The sequence below is a fragment of the Lepisosteus platostomus genome, chromosome 2 (genome assembly GCF_059453375.1).
Source record: "Lepisosteus platostomus isolate fLepPlt1 chromosome 2, fLepPlt1.hap1, whole genome shotgun sequence".
Lineage (NCBI taxonomy): Eukaryota > Metazoa > Chordata > Actinopteri > Semionotiformes > Lepisosteidae > Lepisosteus > Lepisosteus platostomus.
Genome location: NC_142612.1, coordinates 13,049,928 through 13,073,429, shown reverse-complemented (window position 1 = coordinate 13,073,429; position 23,502 = coordinate 13,049,928). Strand labels below are relative to the sequence as shown.

General features: G+C 39.6%; 1 protein-coding gene across 3 annotated transcripts in view; it reads left to right on the top strand.

Annotated features, from left to right (window-relative positions):
• Positions 1 to 23,502, top strand: part of LOC148675953 (uncharacterized) — a 149,542-nt gene that overhangs the window by 21,198 nt on the left and 104,842 nt on the right. For 2 of the 3 annotated variants that reach the window (XM_088598864.1, XM_088598871.1), the window contains exons 4-5: positions 12,749 to 12,805; positions 13,184 to 13,244. The exons of the other annotated variant lie outside the window; for it this stretch is intronic. In XM_088598864.1, the coding sequence (XP_088454990.1) occupies positions 12,749 to 12,805; positions 13,184 to 13,244 (118 nt within the window). The remainder of the gene's footprint in view (positions 1 to 12,748; positions 12,806 to 13,183; positions 13,245 to 23,502) is intronic. 3 annotated transcript variants of the gene reach the window in all.

The window sequence follows — 23,502 nt, the reverse complement described above, 5'->3', positions numbered from 1 at the left end:
TATCATGGACAGAGACTGGGGAGAGGGAATGAGGCAGAGAGTGGGTGGGAGACCGGCTTAGGGTAGAATAATGTTCTTCACACCATTGTCTCTGCACACAAAACACATACCAAGGGCAAGAAAGGAAAAGTCACTGTAAGTGAGTAATACAGATCCATTCTTTATATGAAGGAAACAGACATTAATGAAGAGAGTACATCAAACTGGTTCTGTATTAGTGAAATTAGTCCAGTTTTCACCCGCAGATTTAAAGATTTTTGATTTGTGTATGTGAATGTACATCAGCTGTAGCTATTTTGTTATTCCTTTAGTTGTATTAATAACGTTACGGTAAAGAGCTTATTTCGGTCGTAGTGAGATATGAAATCACCCCTATAAAAGATTTCTGTGTGTAGCTGGAAGGAGAATTGCTTTTTCCAGGCTTGACAACTAGTGTAATCAGCGTGCTAAGTGGACAGTTCTTTTCACGGCCGTGAAAGAGAGGCCGTGCTGTCTGGTGTCTAAATTTAATTAGTAACAATGAAGGGAAGCTGTTTGTTTTGGAGCACAGCAGCAGTTTTGTCTTGAGCAAACCTCCGTTACTAGGTTACATCACAATCCGTGCGCTCCCCCCAGTTTACTGTAGCGATAGTAAGGTTGAAATAAAGAATACCTGCATAAATTAAATCCACCCTGCCTGACAGGCTGTTAGTCTGACTTTTCCATTTTTGAAGAATAATGAGATGACATTGCTGTGAAAGTTTTTTTTTTTACAAGCTTAAAAAAAACATTAAGCTGCACATTACTGAACCTTGATTTTCCCCGTGGTAGCAGTGAAAGGTGTCCCAGACACTTGTTTGCAAAGAGCCTGTGTGTTATCTTTCACAGCTGCAGGAAGGGAAGGGAATTGCTGTCTTTAAATACTCCCTTCTGCCTTTTTTTACCTTGAGGCAAAAGTCTTGAGAATACTGTGATGGTAACTTGGATGACTCAAGAAAATGCAGTAAAAGAACATTCTCTGTTTCTTTAAAGTTGTTTCTTCGGGCTGCAAAAAAATCTAGCCAGTGTGATCAGAGAGTGTTTATCTTCTTCTTGTACAGGATGTGAATATCTTACACTAACGGCAGATGCCTTAAATTTTGTCAACTATATTGAGTCCAAATCATTCTGAAGGCCAGCTGGTTGTTACATTGTTTTCACAGGTCTTAACAGATGCAACCGAAATAACTGAAAGAAAATATTTTATTTTTTCAGTCCTTCTGTTTGTGACTCACTGTAAGGGCTGTGTACTGTGCACTGTTAAACTGAAAACTGCTTCATTACCCAGCGCTGTGAGTGTAAACTTTGCTTTCCGTTTTCCCACCTCTGGTGAATAAAATCTTCTCAGAACATGCTGTTTTCTATTTTTATTTGAAGTTTTCTTTTATTGGGTAAACATTACACCTAAAATAATTGAACACAGCAGCAGTGACTAGTTGGACAGACTGTTAAATCAAAGGCAAACAGACGGCACTTGATATCAATGAAGGTCATCGTTCAGGAGTTTGTTTTTGATAAGATCCTCATCATTCCTATAATAGGATTCAGTTTTGCAATAGTTACAGGCATGTTGAATAGTTTGTGTTGTGATTTTTGGAAAGGTATTTTAATTTTGTGAAACAATACAGATACAGCAGTTTTTCAGTCTTTCCTGGTGTCTTAGATTAGAACTAAGTGAGACTGTCACTAACCTGCATTTTGTTTGTTGTGTTAGTAAAACAATTTACAGAAACCAGGTGCTCTCAAAGATCATACACTTCTGTCTTTGTGTGCACAGATACATTAGGGAAGAGTGCCTTGTGAGAATGAAAGTTCTCAATAGATCTGTTCTATATTTAAACGGGAGTCATTGACTGTGTATTTATTTTATGTGCATTTTGCAATCATCAAGCAGGCCTTTGACATAAAAGATAAAGTACTCATAATTTTGCAGTTCTTAACAAAATAAAAAATGTGAAAGTCATGCTGAGGTTTTGTTCAGAAAATCATTTGTCTGTTAAGCTATTGTAATTATTGAGCTGAATTTTTTATGACACGAGGCCATTACAATACATTTTTGTGTCTTTTTTATTACAAATTTTAAACAGTCATTTTTTTGGAACATATGATCAATGGGCAGGTTTCAGTATGCATCTTTTTACCTCCTTAAAATCTACGAGGTAGCTGGGCAGGAGAAAGGCAAAAGAACTGGAAATGTTTGATCACAGTGACTCTCCTGATAAGAGCTGATGTGTGATTTCAGATCAGAAATCACGACTGAAAGTGAGTCTTTTCAATCATGTTTAGGGATCAGAAAAACTGTTAATTTTACTTTGCTCTAGAAACACAAAGAGAAACACAGAGAGGGGCCCTCCGTATGATAGTTACGTTGTAATTTTACAACAAGAAGACGGATAGAGAGAGCTGAACATCAAGACAGAAGAAAGGTAGAGAATTAGTGCTGTAAAAAATTTACAAGTATTGTTTCTGGCAACCAAGAGTTAAACCTTGGTAGAGTGAATTTATTTTTCTTAGTTTTACAAAAGGGAAACCGAATGGAATAAAATAGATTAAAAAATGTTAAAAGAGTAAGCGCTTGCCTCTTGTCTGCAATAACATTTGTTGTCCTCAAGCTGTGGCAGAGAATCGATCTTCATTGATCTCCAAATGCGAGGCGAAACGGACCATCTGCTCGTTTTATAGAGCTGCCTGCTTTAACAGGCCTGCCTGTAGAACAGGTTAGGAGTGCAGGAGTGAAGCGTGTGTAATCATTCTAGGAAATCCTAAGATCCGTCCTGACATGAGGCGAGCCACTTGTTCTGTAAAGAGGCTCCGTTTAAAAAGGAGTTATTTTTTTCAAGGGTTTGTCCATGTATTCTGTTCCAACGTGCTGAGAGGGATTTCAAGAGAGATGCTCAAAAATACAAAAAAGTAACTACAAATGACCATATAGACTTGAAATACTCTTTCACTGTGGCCTGAAGGAAGTCTGTAGTTTAGAGACTTACTGCTGTATAAGGCCCCTTTTCTGCACACATTTACAAAATCCAGTAGCGAGAATGGCCTGCCGTGCCTGTCCAAGACAATATCAATACATCTGTGTTCATCTCCCTTCTGTATCATCATATGTACTGTATATACACAAATAGTTCTTAGATGCATATGTATCTATACGGTATATACATTACTACATAATATTCAAAATCATCTGAAAGACTTAATATTTTTTTGCATTTATTAGTCCAAGGCAAGTAACCATTTAAAGCTGTTTCCCCATGATTAGGGCTTATCAGCATGGTAAAGCTGTACCTTGACAAGTTAAATGGAGCATAATATGGTGGCTTTAATAAAGATAAGTTAGTGATTTAAGAGCAAGCAGAAGTAGAAATAGTTGTGATGTTGTTCCTTTCAGAAGGTTTGGAAATCAATCTGATTCATTTTAGTTTTGTTTGAGATTATGAAACTGACCACCTCTTGCTGGGATTTTCTTTTTTAAATGTCCATTTCTTGCAAATTTCAAAACTTTTTTTGTGATTCTGTGAGTGAAATTCGAACTACTCTGCACGTCCACTGCATGCCTTGAATTGTATTTGTTGGCAAAACCGTCTCGAAGTCGAGAGCCATGTTTCTATCGGATGAAAAGAGATGTATTCACAAGCCTGCTTGTTTACTATGTAATAAGGCTGCACATGCCTGGAAATATTGTCTAATTTGTAATGTAAATTAGAGGTTTTACACCTTACTATGTACTGTACATTTTACTTTCATTGTGGTTTGAAACGCACTTGTCAATGCCGATTCTTTCTAATTCCAAAATATATAAATAGCGTTGCAGTTCCTCTTTAAAATTAATGTTATTTAAATGTCCACCACCTTCGGCAACACATTGTTGAGTTCTAACAAGATTGCTTTCTTTTCCATTCTGCAGTTTGTCTTTTTTAATGTCCTATATATCTTCTTGAATGTTGTCTTTCGGGTACTTGGTTTGTTCCAGTGAGTTGCTCTCTTTCTTTCAGAAACCCCCATTAGGGAGGTAAAGGTTCTCAACCAAGTGCAAGTTTTCTTCTACAATCACAGGCTCTGTTATATCTCTAGCCAGCTGCGATTCCCTAGGTGGTGATAGACAGTTGGCTGCATACCGCCAAGGATACTCAGCCCGGACAGCGACTTTGACCCCTCTGGCCTCCTGGGTGCTCCTCCCAGCATGCATTGCTGTCAGTGAGGGGTGTGCCTCTCCTCCAGTCAGCACTAAATCTCCAGTGTGAGACTGTGTAGCCTGTGATGTATAAAGTGACAAGTGGCTCAAAAGGGGGCAGTTTGGAGGAGTCAGCTTACATGTTCTCATTCTGCCATGTGCGAGGTTGCGGGGTTCAAAATACCAAATCAGATGGGTATATAATTATACTAAAAATTATTAGTGATGTTTGCACTAGCGTGCCAAAGGGCTCATTGTGGGGACACAATATTTAGTGTTTGCACACCTCCATTGTGTCAACTGCTTCTGTACTTTTGGATTGTCTTACAAATACCCAAAATTGTTAAAACGATATTTATTTTAGATTAACTGTGATTAAACAGAAGTGATGTTACTAGGTTCTCCTGATCATGCTTGTGCAAACTTGGAGACTTATTTTCAGTCCCAGTCTTTTTTTTTTCAGCCTTTGTGTGCCATGTGTTACGACTATAATTTTAACAATATTGCTCCATTATGAGCTTTTGTCTCTCGGTGTGATGCAGTGCTCTTATTTGTTAGCATTTCTGTGTCCTAAATCATGTTATTGTACAGTACAAGCAAAATACGCCAACCTTTTTTAAACTTTAAAGATTAAGTGTTTAAAAGTTTATTTAAAAAAGCAAAGAGGCTGTGATGGTAAATATGTTTTATCTGACCTAGAGTTGAAAACATGTTTTTCTCACATTTGAGAACATTGCATTTTTTATCCATGGAATTGGTTAACAACATTAGGCATCTGGCAAGTAAGATTACAAAAGTCTGGGAGTCTGACTGCAGTTTGATCAGAGAAATGTTCCTGGGCACAACACCAAAAAGTTCCAGGTGTAGGGTCAAAGTCAGTTCACGTTACTGTAGAGAAAGAGCTGACTAAGTCTTCCTCGTCCCTTAAAAAGGATGAGGCTTACAGAATCACTTAAGTCTCCTTTTCAGTGTTTTGCATTGATTTCCTGTTAAATATTGTATTGATTTTCAAATTCTGTTTCTATATTGTTACAAGTATGACGCAGCAGTGGTGTGGCCATTAGACGGGTCGTGTCAAAGACAGAACTCAAGACAAACCACACCTAGATTCAGAGTGTCATATTTTATATTACAAAGAAAAATATAATAAACGCTCAATCCATGAGCTGGGATTTATTTTAGCTTGTCTCACTTGGTCTGCTAAGTAAAGCTATCAGAAACATGAAAAAGAAAATAAACCACCATATTTCAAAACACAAACATCTTCATCCACAGTTGTTTTCCCCTGGCTATCGTCACTATTCAGTTCACTTTCTGTTCTTAGTCCATATTTCCTTATTTGGCATTTTTGTTTTTCTTCCTCCTATTAAGATCATTTATCTTTCAAGTCCATACAGTTTCCCTTTCCTCTTCAATTTTAACTTAGGTTATTAATTTTTCAAACAGTTCATTTACATTGCCCCATACACCATTTCAGTCTTCAGGGGTTTTTAAGTATTCCACAAGTATTTAAACAAATATAATATATAAATATATAATATTTACAACACAGTGCAGCGATTATGGCTGAACAGCTTCTACTTAGGTTCACAGCGTTTCCTGTTTAGGGACAGACCACTCACTCTACATTCGCAGTCGGCTTATATTGTCTGGAACATGGTGCTCACCTGTGCCCTTTTCCAGGCATTACGTCATGCCGCCATTTTGTGTGACCGTTTCCTTCCCTGGCCATCTTGGGGCAGTCAGAAGCATTAAAAAATCCATGCCGTACATATGAAAATAACACCCATCCACTATACAGCCCCTAGTGGCATCACATTAGGTCTTGAATGGCCTAACTCCAGCTAGCTCCATCCCAGCTAACACCAGTGTACCTGACAGAACTACTTTAAGCCTTCTCTTCTGCCAAGCACTGCCAACCAAATCTGTTCTGCTGTGCATTCCTAAATGAACTATAAGTTCTGGTGTTGTGCATCATATTTGTAAAACTCTCTCCTTAAGACTGTTGAGAGTCAGAGGTGGGAATTAAAAAAAAGAAGGTTGGATGAGGATTTTAAAGTAGAGTTATTGTAGTAAATGTAATATGGAAGTCACAGTTTTAGTAGCAGGGGATTTGCAATTAGATTTTGATCATCTGCAGTTTGATAGTGTTATGGAAATAAAGCGAAAAGTTTATTATGGAGCATTTGTTCAGAAAACAAATGCTTGATTGTTGCAGGTAACATTCATTACACTCTTTGTTTGCTCAGTCGGATCGCCATGATAGAATGCCAGTTTTAGAAGTAGCTACGGACTAACCTGTGTGGACTAAGGAACCTTAAAAATATGTTTTAAAAATAGATCAAGTACACAATTACCTCTAAACAAACTGTTTATTGTTAGAATTGTAAAAATGTTGCGTGGGGAGCTGTGTCAGCGTGCGTTGGCAGCAAAGGACCATGTAAAGGTTAACGCTGCAAAATAGAAAGGAGAGCAATATTTCAGCTGTTGAGTCTTCTTTAGCCCTCAGTTTTCTGTGTGGAATTAACCTTTACTGGGTCCCTTGTTGTAAAAATGTATTTGCAAAATAGACAGGCTTATCCAGCTTGAACTACAAGTGTAAAATAGGAGAGGAGGTGGAAGCATTGATTCTGGTATAGCTGTATCATACATTTATCCTTTGTGATAAAGCTGCGTATTTCTGGTAAGGGTTGCAGTAGCCTGGAGCCCGTCCCACAAGAGTAAGACCTTGGACATCAGAGTAAGCCAGTCCATCACAGACACACCACCTGACCTAGTTGGTATGACATTGGAAGGTGGGAAGAAACCAGTACACCTCGCAGTAAGCTGTGAATACAGCACACCACAACCGCCCCCCCCTCTCCTACATTAAAATGTTAACTACTTTGTATGCAACTACTTTTTATATGTCAGGATTCATATATTCAATATTTGTATTAAATTTATGTAATACTTCAGCATGTTTTTTTATAGGGAATATAAGTAGAACATCCATACAGAATATACCTCAGACCAGAATCAAACCCTAGTACTAAGTACTGTGAGACAGCAGCACTAGTTGACACACCAACTTTAGCTGCAATTCTCTAATGTCTAATCAAATGTTCAGTTAGATCTGGTAGCCCCTTTTCAGTGGGACGGTATAACTATATACTCCTGTCTGTAAAAACCCTACAGGGGAGATCACAATGTACATACAGTAGCTATAGTTCATGCTATGTAATATTCATAGTATGAATTTTCCAATATAGTAAGTAATATTAGATTGACAAAATCAGTGTATCATTTCAACAATATAGATGACATTCCTGAAGGTTAGTAAAGTAAAATAGGGGCATACATTTAATTAACAATAGCAATTACCTTGAAACGTCTGGATATTGTTTTAACATTTACAAATCAATATGCCATTTGGAGTATGTGGTCCCTGAAAACAACCGAAAACACCAGGAATTTTGTGCATCGGATTCATCCCAGATGTTATATGATGCCTCGCAAATCATCTGAACGTTTGGAGAGTGGATCCCCTTCCTGCTTGTGTTTGGATTTGCATGGTATTTAAACATTTTGAGTACAGTTTATGGATACCTGGGGTCTCTAAATTCAGCAATAAAACAGCATAAAACTGGCTTCTGATATGTTGGTGCGGCTCCTGATTAAGTGGGATACCTGCAGTGCCATAAAAGGTTGTGAACCCTCAATCTAATAATATGAATTACACTTTCTTTCCATGGAGCCCTTTTTTAATCAAATAAAACCTAAATTTGGAATGGCAAGACTTGAAGGGAACTGTTCAGGCAGTGGACCACTCAAATAACATCACCTTAATGGCAAAAAACATGTGAATACTGTGCAATGATCCAACATTTCTTTTGCAAGGGACTATAATGGTCAGAAGGTTTGCGAGTTGGGTCTGCACCAGACAGGTTAGTGGAAACACTTCATGCCACATACAGATAAAATGGAAAATATTCAAGACCACAGTGACTTTTTCCAAAGACAAAGGGCACAAAGGTCACCAAGAGCTCCAGAGTAACATCTAATGATCTCGCTAATGTCAGTGTTCATGCCTCAGCTTTAGGGTAAAGACTGAATGGGAATTCATGTTAGGATCGCCATTGCTCTCTAAAAAGAACCTTTCTTTTGTTCTTTTTGCACCAGAAATCATCAGAATTCTTAAGCAGAATGTCAGACCATCAATTCACCAGCTGAAGTGAGTCTTACAGTAAGATCATGATCCGAAACATGCAATCAGATCTACAACAATTGGCTGAAGGTGGAGGAATTTCACATTTTGCGTCAGCCAAGTCAAAGTTCAAAACTAAACCCAATTGAAATGTAATGAAAGGGCTTTCAGCGAGTTGTTCGTGCAGGAAACCTTCAAACGCCGTTCGTTTGAGGTAGTTCAATAAGGAAAAGTTCAGAGAGACAGACTAACAGTAACAGGAAGTAGAAGTCATTGCTGCTGAAGGAGGTGCCACCAGTTAACAAATCTAAGAGTTCACACAAATGTATTCACACAAGCATATTTACTGTTGGGACATTTTGTTAATCCAAGTACGTCTGATGTCCTTGTATTAACGGTTATCTTCATCTTTTATTAAGACTTGCATGAAGATTTTATTACCTTTTAGGTTTAAAATGTTCAAAAATATGGATTCACTTACTGCTTCTAGGCACTGTATACTGTGTAAGGAAGGCCAAGCCCATTTATGACTGCTGCCATAGCCTGATGTGATAGAGGTGGATGTGGTAGATTGACTGAGTCCCCATAAGACACTTTTCACCTTCTGAAGTGACAACAGAAGAGACGCTACTCTAGGAGTTTCAAGATACACATTGCAGAATTGGTCTGAGGTCAATGAAAGCTGCACTAACCAGATTTCCAATTATCATCTGGAATTAAAATCTAAAATGAAATGGTGCCCAGTCCTGTGCTCTGTCTCTGCAGGGGATCCTCAATGTCGACATTTACATTTGCATCTGCAGTTGCTGTTCCCAGAAACGCCACAATTTTATTTTTCATTGAAAAACGTCCACAGAGTGCTGTTTCAAGACTAGTGATACATGCATATATTAATTAAAACCATCCTTTTCCAGGAGCAAATTAACACCTGAAGAACAGTGATGACATTGAGTTATTTTTAAATTACCACGCAAACAAATATTACCATATACTGCTGATTCACCCCTAACAATTCATAAATCAAATTTCTTAATGAAAGATACATAACATATTGAGAATGCCAAAATGTATGTAATGAACATTGGCTCTGTATTTGGAAGTTTTCAAATCCATTATTGTTTTCAAATCAGAATTTATATCTTCTCTGTCCATTTTTGTAGTCTTTATATTTTAAGTTTATATTGGTATTCTGTTAGTTTTTACTTTTATGTTTCAAAGATTTTGCAATTGTATTTTGTATGCAAAGCACTTTGATTTGAATTTGTAAAGAAAAATTGACATGCAAATAAATGTTACACCTGCGGTATTAATCTCATGAAATTCAGGAATGTTCTGCAGTATAATTTGATTAGGAAAGACATTGTGCTTGAGCTGGTTTGATATGATGACAAGTCTGTGGTGACCTTTTCTGCAGTTAATGTCTCAAAGGTCCCTGCTGATAACAGCAGATAACAGGTTGACACTAAACAGTGAGAATAATTGTGCTTTTTCATGCATATGCAGAAAACAACAAAAAGAAAATCGTATTAACCTCAGGGTTTAGTCAAAAGTAAATGTGACCCTTGTAGTGTTCATGATTAGGATATGTACAAAATGGTGATTGCTATTTTTTTCTTTGTTAGAGATCTGTATTACCAGAGTTATTTTTTTTTAAACGATGAAATCAAGAAGGAAACTTCATTCATTCTGAAAGAGAGTGAGAGGAATTTCCCAGTGTAAAAGTTGGGATGACCTTTTATAAACCATGGAGGCTACAAAATGTCAGCCTTTTAAATACAGGAAGAAGCCATCTGATATTTTTCAGATGCATTTACTGTTTTTCATTTTCTTTTTCTATCAGTTTCTGTCCACGTGTGTATGTAGCTGTTTGTTTGGTTATTTGAAGTATGAAGTGTGTGAAATGCTGTTGTGTCTGAAAGGGTTCCTTGTAAGAATAGAAGAAAGGTTACAGATGAGATGAGTTCATCTGGCCTGTTTGTTAGGTAGTAACTGATCTACATGGAAGTGCATTTAAAGGTGAGAAGACGAAACATGTCTTCACATTAAGGATCGTGGGAGTGTTGAATAAGCTACCCAGCCATGTTGTTAAAAGTGCTTCCTGTTTCATGAAGAAGCTGGTTTGTCGGCTTCAACAAGTATCGGAAGCTTGATCCGTACTCCCACAACCCTTTTAAGTAATGCTAATAGTCACTCCTTTACCTTTTTTTTTCAGCGTCAGGCAGATATTTAATTCAGGATTTTCACAGAGGCAAATGTAGTATTGCATCTAACCTGGCAAACAAATGTAAGATACAGCAGCCATATCACCCTGCAGCTCACAACTGGCAGCCCACTGAGGCTAAGCAGGTGTGAGCCTGGTCAGTACCTGGATGGGAGACCTCCTGGAAAAAACTAAGGTTGCTGCTGGAAGAGGTGTTAGAGCGGACAGTAGGGGGCGCTCACCCTGTGGTCTGTGTGGTTCCTAATGCCCCAGTATAGTGATGGGGACACTACACTATAAAAAGATAAGATAAGATCACTTTATTGGCCATATACAACTTCTTGTATTAGGAATTTGTCTTTTCGCATACCCCAACTTGCTCTCCATGAGACACACAGACAAGGAGAGAAGCTTGGGGTCAGAGCGCAGGGTCAGCCATTTATACAGCACCCCTGGAGCAGTTGGGGTTAAGGGCCTTGCTCAGGGGCCCAATGCAGTAGGATTGCTCTGCCGGCTGCGGGATACGACCCGGCAACTTTCCTGCCACAGGTGCAGATCCTTAGCCACAGAGCCACTGCCCCTTTCTTTTTGAGACGTAAAACTGAGGTCCCGACTCTCTGTAGTCATGAAAAATCTCAGGGTGTTTCTCGAAAAGAGTAGGGGTGTTACCCCGGTGTCCTGGCCAAATTTCCCATTGGTCTTTACCAGTCATGGCCTCCTAATAATTCCCATCTATGAATTGGCTACGTTACTCTGCTCTCCTCTCCACTGATGTGTGGTGAGCGTTCTGGCGCACTATGGCTGCCGTCGCATCATCCAGGTGGGGGCTGCACATTGTTGGTGGTGGAGGGGAGTCCCCATTACCTGTAAAGTGCTTTGAGTGGAGTGTCCAATAAAGCACTATATAAGTGTAAGGAATTATTATTGTTATAACCGTGACTGTTACTGTAACTTTGTTGCTTTGTGTAATAATCTCTAGACCTACTGGCCAACTTCAGCTCGTAAAAGTGTGCATACTTCCCTGTGATGGTAAAAGAGCCCTCATTATTTTATTTCCAGTTTGACTGTAAATGTCACATTTCATTCCTAGGAAAGCCCTTTGTCTTATTTACTTTTCCCCCTCAACTTCTAGTACAAACAGATTTCAGAATATGAATTGCAGTGCGGTCATTCTTGTCTCTGGTGCCTCTCAGTAATTTGGTTATAGTCATCTGTGAGCCTAGAGATTGGAGCAGCAGATATGTTGTTATCTAGATAGATTGTCTATCTAGTGCTCTGACAATCCCTATTCTCGTAACTAATGGAGGTGCTGGGAAGTCGCAACTAAAACCTCTAAGATCATCTTATTTTGATAATGATAGGCAGTGTATTTTTAAATTTGTAATTTATTTTACTTTTAAAATTTGCATCATTCACTGGGATCTGGATTGAAGGCTGTTCTCCACCCTCTTCTCTTCAGTACGTCAATGTCTTCTGTAGCCAAGAAGCCAGAGTTGCTTTAGATATCAGCTTTGTCTGTGAAAGTTCACCCCAGAAACAAGAGTTATTCCCGTGCATTTTCACTGTTGTAAGCACAATAATGCCATTGTTTGGAACAATACAAATCAGAGGCCTCCTCTTTTTTCCTACAATCAAGCGGGTTCAAGCAAACACCGAGTGGCATAATCATTTGGCCCCAAGACATTTGTCTGGGTTGGAAATAAAGATGCTGATTTGAAAGAGAAATGGCTGTGTGTGGGAGTCTCATCTGTCAGCCATGATTCACGGGAAAGGCTGAAGAGTGCACATTAATTTCTTGGTTAGTAATTTTGATCCAACATCATACATAGCACGTGATTGTGAGCTTGGCTTTTGTATTGCCAGTAATGAACAAAAAGTAGGAACCCTGAGTTACATAATTGTTTTTTTTTCCAGATGTTAAGTATTTGTTTTCTTGGGTAAGAGAGTCTTTGTTACCATGGATAAACAATGCCAAAAATTAGATGGATGTCTTGCACATCTGTATGCTACAGTTCTGCATGCTGCTTTTTCTCTGGTCTGCTTGCTTTGTGTTTGGCTGGCTGTTGTCGAGCCAGGACACCTGGCTGGTTCAAGAACAGCTGCAGATTTTTTGCGTGAGTTTTCTGGATGCTCACTGGTTGGCTCACTTGATTTTTCCTCTCCCCTGCAGAAGATGATCCTGAGTCTGACTGTAGCTGCTTTCTTCGACAGTATCGCCTATGTCATGGTAAGGGCAGCTGCTGCCTTAGCTTGTCGTCTGCCAAATCCTGAACAGTAGGGTGCAATAAACGTGAGCCTCTTTTTGAGCGCTGTTTCCGTTAAGCAGAATAAGTAACAAGCGCAAAGGCCCATGACTGCATTAAAGTTCAGATGTGTGAAAAATAATGCAAGACTGTTTTAAAGGATGATTCCAGTGGTTCTTTCTAAATTAATTATTTACTTTTAAAACAGAAGTGTGGATCTCATTAAAGTGGTTGTATTTATTGTTTTATTTAGTAAGTAATTAGCATGTCATTAATTAAAAAGGGCAATACTTTTTATTTATCAGAACTTTTTATTTATCAGAATCTGTTCATATGTAATACTTTGCTCATTTTGGCTTTAGGGTGAGGTTCATCCTGAAGGTGCGTTGTGTGATTTCCAGGCCTGGTGGCTTACTTACTTTGGTGAGTTTGAGTCAGATTTTCCATATTAGAAAAGCATAAAGCATGATGTACACTAACTGTGATTGAGCCATTGACTGATCTACCACAAGTTATGGGTTGCAAGAAGTATATTGCACTAGGATCTGCAATATTTTACGTTATGTGTAGTAACAACAGCATGCATTTTCACCTCAGACTAGTAATTACGCATCACTAAATTGCTAACTTATTTAAGCGTGATATTTTGATATATGTCTGTTTATGTCCTCGTTGCCTGCTGGGTACGAAATAAGAAAAACCTGTGAGGCGGCTTGCCTGTTAAGATATGGCATGAGTTGTCTTAGAAAATGCACACAGATTGACCAGGTAATCATTGCAGTAGTGTTTTGGCTCGTTGAAGGAGCACTCTGGAAATGCTGCTGGCAGGATGATCACAATCTGAACAATTCAGAGCTCTCACAACAGGAATTCAGCAGTGCTACTTATTGCTACAATGCACCCTGGACTGACCTAGGCCCAGGTACTAATATCACTGGGCATCTTGAAAGATCTGTAAGTCTGATTGCAGTGAGCAGGTGCCCCTATAAAGGTAACATTGCGAACGCATCTTGCACATCAGTACAGGAATTAACTCCCCATATGTTGACAAATATTAGTCTGTTTTTGTGTCAGTTCTGTGTCAACCGCAGTTTGAGACTTCTGCTCCATCCATTGTTTCAAGTCAATGTCATCCCTTGAATTTGTTCCATTCAGTAATGCTAATTTCAATGCTTTTTTATGGATGGCAGTGTGCAGCAGTGGTTAGGGTTTTGGCCTTGTAAGTGAAAGGTTGTGTTTCCAATCCCTTGTGTTACACTACAGTTGTACCCTTGAACAAAAGTCATCAAAAGAATTGGTCTAGTGTATAACCCAGCTGGATAAATTGATGCTTTGCATAGAAGTGTCAGCCAAATAAACTAGAAAGTAGTATTTTCTACATTTACATGAATTCATACTATATGCAAAAATAAAACCTAATCAGGCTACACTGAGCTTCTGTGAGCCCAGTCAGAGAACAAACTAAATATTTACAGAGTTCACACAGCAAAGACTAAAATAGAATTTTGCTTCAAGGCCAGTGAACTCAAAGTCTGTAATCACTGACAAAGTGTCTGTTAGCTTTGTGTGGCTATGGCACAGATCAGAATGCACAGTCAAGGTCTTATGCAGCATTCAAATATCATGCACCAGCATTTCACTTTGCTGAAGGTACCCTCCTGTAGTGCTCACTGAAACACAGAAGTGCTGTCTGGTGCTCAGCTAGAAAACACTGGTGTCTGCACATCTAAGCGTGTCATGTGTTTGAAAATACTGGGAAAGAAGGAGCTGGTGCAGAGGTTTCTGTATTGCTCTGCTTTTTTTTAACAATTGACAGGAAACTAAATATGTGTGTAGTCAGAGGGCTGAAGGTCAAGCTTCTTAGCATCTCACCAGGTTTAAATTAATCACGAAATAGTTGTACTTATTTTAGCCATACAGTATTTTTAACTCTTAATAAGCAGTCATTGTTGCTTTTTCGCTGATGAGCTGAAGTGTGATACCTCTGACTTGCAGCTCATTTGAGTTTTTTATGCCATACATCAGTCCTGAGGCTGTTCGTACGGAGAGATGCTATTATTTTGCTTGTTTCTCTATATTGTATTTATTTCAGCTGTAGGTTCACGCTTAAACATGGTAACTGGCTTCTTCTCAAATGTCGTCTTGGCATTTTTCATAACCTAGGCTAGGCATTAAAAGGACTTTGTCATTGTTAAATTGTCACTGCCAGTGTTCACACAGGTGTGGGAAAACAATCAAAAAGGCTAACAGTGCCAGGATACAGAAGAAGGTGTTGAAGTCTGTTTTTTATTAACTCGTGTTCACTGTGCCAGTCATTAGCGTCTATGACAGATATACAGTTACAGATGTATTTGCTGCTGATGTGAGCACCAGCTATCATCATCTATTCTTTATGAAGTGACTCAAATTTCATGGTTCGTGGGAATTTAAAGCAGCACTTTGGTTGCTTGGTTTTTTTGTACTGTGTGCACGTGACTTAAAAACGTTAGAAGGGTAAACGACTGGCAAACTGCTCAGTCATGCGTGGTGGGAACTAAGATTAGACCACCACATTCTTCCCAGGATCCCATTTAAAAAAAATCTAATTTATGCCACAACTGAAGAAACATTGTGGCTGTCACGAAGCATGAAAGAGACAGTGTGTTGTAAAGTGTAACTCTGCGCTAGGAATGTGCAGTGTGGTTGTCTGAGGAATTCTGCAGGTCATGCTTAACCTGCTGTGTGGTTGAAACATAAGAAAATAACATTCACAGGCAAAAGGAGGCCTTTTTGACTGTCTAGCCTGTTTGGTAGTTAGAAGTGAATTAATCCACAGATCTTGAAGGAAGCCACGATATCTTAGCTTTTATCACTTCAATTACATTGCCATTTAGCTCTTAGTCCATACTTTCTTTTCTTTTCCCGTTTACAACCGTTTTTTTGTGCAATATATGTCAGGGACCTGTGCAATACATTTATATCTATATCTATATATACATCTATATTTATATTCATATGTGTGATACGATTTTTCTGTGTACTGTTCTGTTCTAGTTTGTTCTGTGTGTCCAGACTGTGAGTAACTCTTTAAGTGAACCCCTACTGTATTGGTTGTATTGTATGTATTGTACTATTATTATATCATTCGTTACACTGTGGCTGTGTTGTGTGTGTTAAGCTGCTGTTGCACTGCAATTTCCCTCACGGGATCAATAAAGTATCTATCTGTCTACACCCCAGAAACCTTTGGGGAAAGAAGTGCCACCTTTTCTTGGTTTTAAATGGACTTTCTGTAGTTTCACCTCGTGCCCTCTGGTTTCTGTTTCACTGGACACTCAGAAGTCCATGGGGTTGACTTTGTCAATGCCTTTGAGGATGATGAACTTTGAGAATTTTCTATTGCTTGTTAGGATAGACTCTGGCTATGCTCTGTGATCCTGAGTAGGTAGAAGCAGTTAGATTATGGATGGATAGGTGGAGAGTTTTGTATCAGGTCCTCTGAGGGAAGTGACTACAGGGGTAGTCATTGCAATCCTGAATATACACATCGTGGTCTTTCCTGCCTTATGTGAGTTCAAAATGAATCGCAGGTTTTCATGCTGACCTGTAGGTGTGGAGCCATCTGGCTGAGAAATCACTGTATTTCTAAACTAAAATGACTAAAAAAAGCGCTGCACTATTGAGTGGAACCAGTTTATTACAGGGTTAACAGTGTCAGCTGTTGAATGTGGATGACTTGCTTTTATCAAGAGATTGCAAAGTTGTTGATAAGAGATCGTTTTATTGGCCTGCAAATTTCTTTTAATCTGTTTCGAGTTGATTTATAGCTAGAGCACATCAGAGCAGTAGGCTCTAATGATGGAGAGTAACATTTCTTATTACTAAAAATTAAGCCCGTGAGAGGCTATTATCACACAGAATGACTTATCAGCAAAAAGCATTTATCTTTAAGGGTGAGATGCAACAACACTACCACATTCTAGCCTGATACTCTCATATCTCAGAGGCTAAGCAAGGCTGGGCCTGGTCAGTACTAGGATGGGAGACTTACAAGGAGAACCAGGTTGCTGCTGCAAGTGATACTCTTCCTCTAGACCAAAATTTCTGAGAAACCCCCCCCCCACTTCTGTGACCCAGGACCCTGGGCTATAGAAAGTGGTGCCCTTTAGGTGAGGCGTTAAACTGAGATCCTGACTTCTTGGGCATTATCCTGAAGGATTTTAAAAAAATCTTTTATATAACACCATGATAATCTTAAATGATTGCAATCATAACATTTGTTAACCTTATGCATGTACTTTCTGTATAAATCAGTGGGTATGTGAAGCACCAATGATCTTGCTTCTGTAAAAAAGTTATTTTTCTGTGTAATTCTGACATGATGCCTAGACTGCAGGCAGCTACAAACTATGTTTTTGAGAACAGAAAGGAGAGACGGGAAAGCTATCCAGCTGCCGGAGAAGGGGGCTTGTGTGGGAATGAGAATTGTGCCTTCTGTTATCTGGCTACGAAGGGAGCTCTGCCAGGGGAAATGGGGAGAGAAAGGAAAAGGAGAGAAAAGCCTTTTCTTCCACTCATGCTGCTGCATGGTGCCTTAACTCCAGCTCAAATAAAGGCCTGATGATCGCCTCACCTCTGTAGCCTGGACTCCGATTCTTTTCCCCGGTCTGCTGAAGAGGGGTTACCCTCACCCTTCTGCCTTCAATCCCAAGGCACCTGCAATAGTGGAAGAGCGTTAACCTCATTGTCCTGGCTAAATCTCTCTAAAGGCTTGTGCAGACTTTCCCTTTTCTGACTTCTCTGCCTGAACTGCAGTGTAGTGGCGAAGAAGAAGGTGTGTGCAGAGGCTGGCAGCTCATCATGGCAGCTGCGTCTCATCCAGGTGGACTCTGCACAACAGCAGTGCTTGAGGTGGGCCCCCCTCTATTTGGCAACGTGCTTAAGGACGTTTGTGGATAGAAGCCCTATATACTGTAAATGTAGGGAATTGCATTTATTGTTACGTTTTCTTCTTCGTCTCATGAGGGGGATTGAACTGAAAAATATTTGGGAAAATGACAGCTACACCCATCCCAAAGAGTCTGGGGCTCCTTCTGGCTTGTGTAACAGAACCTGAAGTTCAGGAAGCCATGAGGAGTTAGCTAGTGACATAGTTCAATTGTTTTTGTCAGATCATACCTTCCCAGAACACTGCTGTGATGTACCAAGGACAGCCTTGATAATAATTATAATCTGCATTTAAATACTGTAGCACTTTTCATTCCAAAGGATCCCAAATTACTTTACATACAGAAGGGGACTTACTTCATCCACCACTGAGGTGCCCCCGGCAACAACCACAGCTATTGAGCACAGGCAGTCCCACCACAGAGCATAAAGCTAGAGAAGTGAGGAATTGTTTCACCAGTTGAGAGGAATGGAGGGAGGAACTTCAGATAGTCAGGATTCTACAAACCCACAAGGGAATTAAACCAGGATACAAGCATTAACACAGCCTAGTAGTCAGGTAGTCAGACAGTCAGGCCCTTGATTTGGTGTCTCATCTGAAGAATGACACCTCCTATAGCACAGTATCCCAACTTGCCATATTGGCTCATTGGTTTGGAAATTTTGGTCCAGAGGGAAGAGTGACGCCTACTGTTCCACTAAGTCTGCTTAGAGTAGCTTAGACGTCTTTAAACCCTGTACCTATCAGGCCTAACTTTATTTTGCATCTAAGCCTGTCAGAATTAGGCTATGAGCTAGTAATGTTGCTGTCGATGTAAATACGAATTGATCTCTATTTCAGTGATATAGTAATAAAAACGTTTTTACTTTTTGTGATGACTTGGCACAGAAATTCTAGCTCTATGTAAACTTCTATGGTAGCTCCCAGTGGAGGTCAGTCCTTGCTTACAGTCGTCCGGGAGTTGGGAAGTTTCGTTTTAGAAATCAATGTCCTTGCAACCCTAGTCCTTGCCAAAAAGCGATTATCAGTTAGATCTCTTTTATTCTAAATAAGTAGATTGCTTCTCTTTTTACAGTGTGAATGTTACTAACTTGTACAGAAGAACAAAAACCTATCTTAACCTTTAGTAACCTGGTGGTAGCTAGGAGACCGCAAGGGAGGAGCTTGTTGTGAAATATTTGTAAGCGGGGAGGGAAAAAAAAATATTGGCGTCTTTTTTTTTGTCTTTATTTGCAGTTGCTAAGTGAGCTGTAGATGTGAACGTGCAGACAGTTGTGTTTTACTTGTCACTCTGAACAAAGCTCAGGAGCCTTGATAGATGGAGTAACATAAGACCATACAGCAAGCAGCACGCCAGACCTTTGGCTGGTCGTCCCCTGACTGTTGAGTGTTGCAATTCCACTGTTCTGTTTGCCAAGTGAAAATCGGAGACTACAGGAAAGCTGGGGAAGGTGGGGGAAGCTAAAAGCAGATTCCAGAGGAAATTATTGGAAATCAGCAGTGGCAATGAAATCAAAGTGTCTGGGCCTGCCTGTCTAATGTGGTTGCGATGCATTAAAGCATCGCACCTCAGACCCTGGAGCCAAACTATCCATTTCCTTTAGATCTCAAGGCATCTCCATCTAGTTCAGGTTGCATTCGTGTCACCTTGATTAAGAGGCAGCTATTAGCTTATGCAGCCTCCACCTGTCGCAGTGTAACAAAGCTCAGTAATGCAGGGCAGTAACCCCAGAGGTGGGATGTCAGTGTGATAAAGAATTGAGGAGCTTCTCCATGCACAGTAAAAGGGAACTGTTTGCTATGCAGTGCTTTGTTTGTATAAGTTCATTTTTAAAGCGTGTCTAAGATACAGTGTCATTCCGTTCAAGCTGACTGGAGGTGCCTTTTCGCATTACAGCATGAGCAGCTCAGTGTGTCCGGTAAGACTCTCTTAACCCTTTACCCGCCACTCGAAGAGGGGATTCAAACTCCAGCTACCCTGAGAAAGTATCCAGTCCTACCGTTTCCTGTTTGAAGCCTCTTCTTACCCTGAGTTCAGCAGGTCCAGACATGGAGATTCAAGCTGTCTGGCGAGGCCTTGTGAAAGCTCAGACCTGGATGAGTTGTTTGGATAAGGGTAATAATATCACTGTTGGATTTAACATGTTGTCATAAAATCTGTAAAAGGCGGGTCTTTATGTAGTAACATATTACATTTTTCAAAGAATGCCATTCCCTAAATTGACCACAGCCTCGAATGATGATAGATATTAATTTAATACTGTTTTCTGCAATTTACCTGCTATGCAAAGGAATCAATTAATTTTTTTTCCAGAATTAGAAGTTGCAAATCCCATGTCTTGCAGATATTAAATGAGGCAAACAGACACATGTCACATTGTCTATAGAATATGTCTGGTGTTTAAATAAGTTTTAAAAGACCTGTTTTTAGACGCATATGATTATATAACCAGCAATGCTGATTGCTCTTAATAAGACAATTTTCCATCTTTATGTTTTATACTGTATCTTAGGTTTTTGTCTCAGGCTCTGACAAAGTGTTGCTGGGCTTTCTCTCTATTTTGGAAGCCTTTTTTAGAATGTAATGCTGAGCTGACAGGACTTAAAAAAGATAATACTTAAATCAAATCCCAACAGTGTGATGACAAAAGAGGCAAATTCAAGAAAGCCAGGGCAGAGCTGCTTTGTGAGGAAATAAGATATAATTTCTCCCAGTGAGTTTGTAATTTTCTGCGTGCACCCAGGTAAATTGAGCCACTTAACCCCTTTATGAGAACTATTGCACCTTGCGTAAGGCTTTGTCAGGTTGCACCATTTTTAATCCGTACCTACAGCATTGCCAAAGTTTGACTCACAGATGTCTACAGTCCTAGGTGTGGCAGAATAGCTCTTTGGTTCTAAAGAGGGCAAGACACAACCTGTATTCCTACTGTATTATTAATAGTTTTGGCGTTGAACTTGTCATTTTTTAAATCAGTTTCAGCTAAATAAATCAGAGCAGTATGATTGGGAATGGAAGAAATGTATACATTCATTCTGGTAACTGTAACATCTCTGAAGATTTCGTTTTTTAAAATCAGTTTCAGCTAAATAAATCAGAGCAGTATGATTGGGAATGGAAGAAATTAAAACACTGAAAAATGTACACTTACAGCTATGGTGTTTATAATGTTTGTTTAAATACTTTTGTTATATTTTTGAAACATGGAGTACTAAAGTAACTTTTACAGCAGCACTTTATTAAATAACAGAGATATTACTATACCTTTTAGTAACAATGTACAACTTGTGTTGTGCTTCCAATTGGAAATATTAACTGAAATATAAATAAACCTGGAAGAATTTGCTCATACTTACAAAAACCTAATTACTCATTAACTACAAAGTTAAAATGATATAAACATGAAGGTGTCTTTTTAATAATAAGGTCTCAAAAATAATCATTTAACATTGCACAAGTCAGGTTTATGAAAGTTACGACTTAGGCCTTGCAAAAATGCATCATGATTTATGTTTTTTATAATGTCATAAATCTTGTAAAAACATGCACTGGGTTTCATTGACTCTAGTACTTTACTTTTAAGGCCTGGAATGAAAAGAAACTTAGGACCACATTCCAACTACAATATACTGCAGTTCAGACCATTCTGATGGTGTCTTATTTTGTGAAATTGATGCATGTGCAGTTTTTTAAACGTAATGTTTTATCCAAAACGTGATCACGTCTAAAGATAGGTTGCAGTAAATGTCAAGAAAACTAAAGAAAAAAACTGAAAGATGTTGATCGCATAAGCATTCAGACCTGTGAACAGCCATTACAGCTAAAAGGCTTTTTAGATAAGGCTCTACCACCTGTGCACCTGTTGCCCATTCTTCTTGACGAATTGGTCAACCTCTCTCAAACAGCAGTATTGAAGTCTTTCCAGTTTCTCAAAAGGATCCGGGTGAGGACTTTGACTGGGCAACTCAAGGACGTTCACTTTGAAGTCGGGGTGAATTTTTGGCCTAGATTTAAGCATTGAGCAGACTGAATCACATTTTCCACTAGTATTTGCCTGTGCTTTGCTCCTTTTATATTTCCTTTACTCCCAGCAAGCTTTCCATTCCCTGCTGAGGAGAAGCCTCCCTCTAGGTGATGCCTAATTGTAGGGAGGGTGTTGGCTGGATGATGTGCTATGTTGGTTTTGCACCAGATATAAAACTTTGTAATTACACCAGAAAGTTTCAATTCCATCTTCCCTGACCTCGCAACCTTTTGCCACACGATCACTGTATCACTTAAATGTTTTCTTGCAAACTAGATGTGAGATTTGAAATGCATTTGCCACTTAATGGGCTCATCAATATTTTATTACTCATTACTCATCTCAGCCATTGTACTCCAGCTCTTTCCTAGTTATCGTTGGACTCACAGTTGCAGCTGTCCCTCTCCAGTTTCTTGCCCGTTGTTACGAGCAAGAAACTGGAGAGGGTCGGTCTCGAGGAAAATGGAGAAGGCGAACGATTCCAAGAGGGCTAGGCAGAGTCCGTATCCAAAGCAGTCACTAAGAGATTTAGGCTGATCTAGGCAGTGTCTGGGTGGTACCCTCCATTTCTTGACGATTGCCACATGGATATTCAGAGCATTTTTGGTATCCGTTTTCTGCTCTGTGCTTTTCAAAGTCTTTCTTTCTGACTTGCTTTGAAAGCTCCTTAGTCTTCATAGTTGAGTCTTTGCTTGAAATGTACTGCCTGACCGAGGAATCTCACAGAAATAGGTGTTTATATTTTGAAATTAATGAGATCAGGTATTATTACACACAAATATGTGTGTGGCTTGTAAAGGGGATTTTGTCCTCCTGAATTAATTAAGACTTGCCAGAGCAATCGTATGAAATCATGATTTTTGCATTATTCTTTCATATGAAGTATTTACTTCTATTTCGTTTTGAATGTGTGAAAAAATGTAAGAATTGCATACTTTTGCAAAGGCACTGTACCTGCCAAATTGATTATTATCTCATTCTCATTCCATTTGACAGAAACCTTTTACTTTTAGCTAGTGGAGATCCACCTTCAAATACCAGGCTTGTGCTGTACTTCTCAATTGGCATAATTTGGAATTTATTCCAGGACTAAATCACCTAGTAGTGCTTGACCCAAATCAGTCTCTGCATTGTGTTTTTTCTGCCTCCTAGAATTTTTCTTCAAATACATATGCATAAGTTACACTATTTTATATGCATTAAAACACTTAACTAGCCTGGGAGCTAGTGTGAGTGAGTGTTGCGTTTTATTTTTTTAGACACATTCAGTGGTTTTGTAGCGTTGGCTGTTGGGTGTTTTTTGCTCTTGTACTTTGTATCGCTTTAGACTCTGGCAGCGATCTGGAATGTGAATGAGATGTTCTGCGCCTCTGTGCTCAGAGGCGTCCCCTTTCCCCGTTGCTGTCAGCTGCTGCGTGTCGCAGGCGGTGCCGGCTCTTCCCCGAGCTCGGTCGGCAGTGTCACCGCCGGACCGCGCCGCCTGTGCAGGCAGACGGGTCGGGAGGGGCTGCCTGTCAGAGCTGCTCCCTGCGGTCACAGAGGGCCTTGCCGCTGATAGATGGCTCTGCCTCCCCCTCTCGCTGGCAGGCTGGATTTCAGCAGAGCGGGAGACGCAGCTTTTGATGTCTGGACTTTGTCCTTGAAGCCGAGAGATTTAATTTCCTGCTCTGTGTTTGCATGCCCAGGTCTGACAGCGGAGACGCTTTCCCACACTGGGCCAGATGGAAAG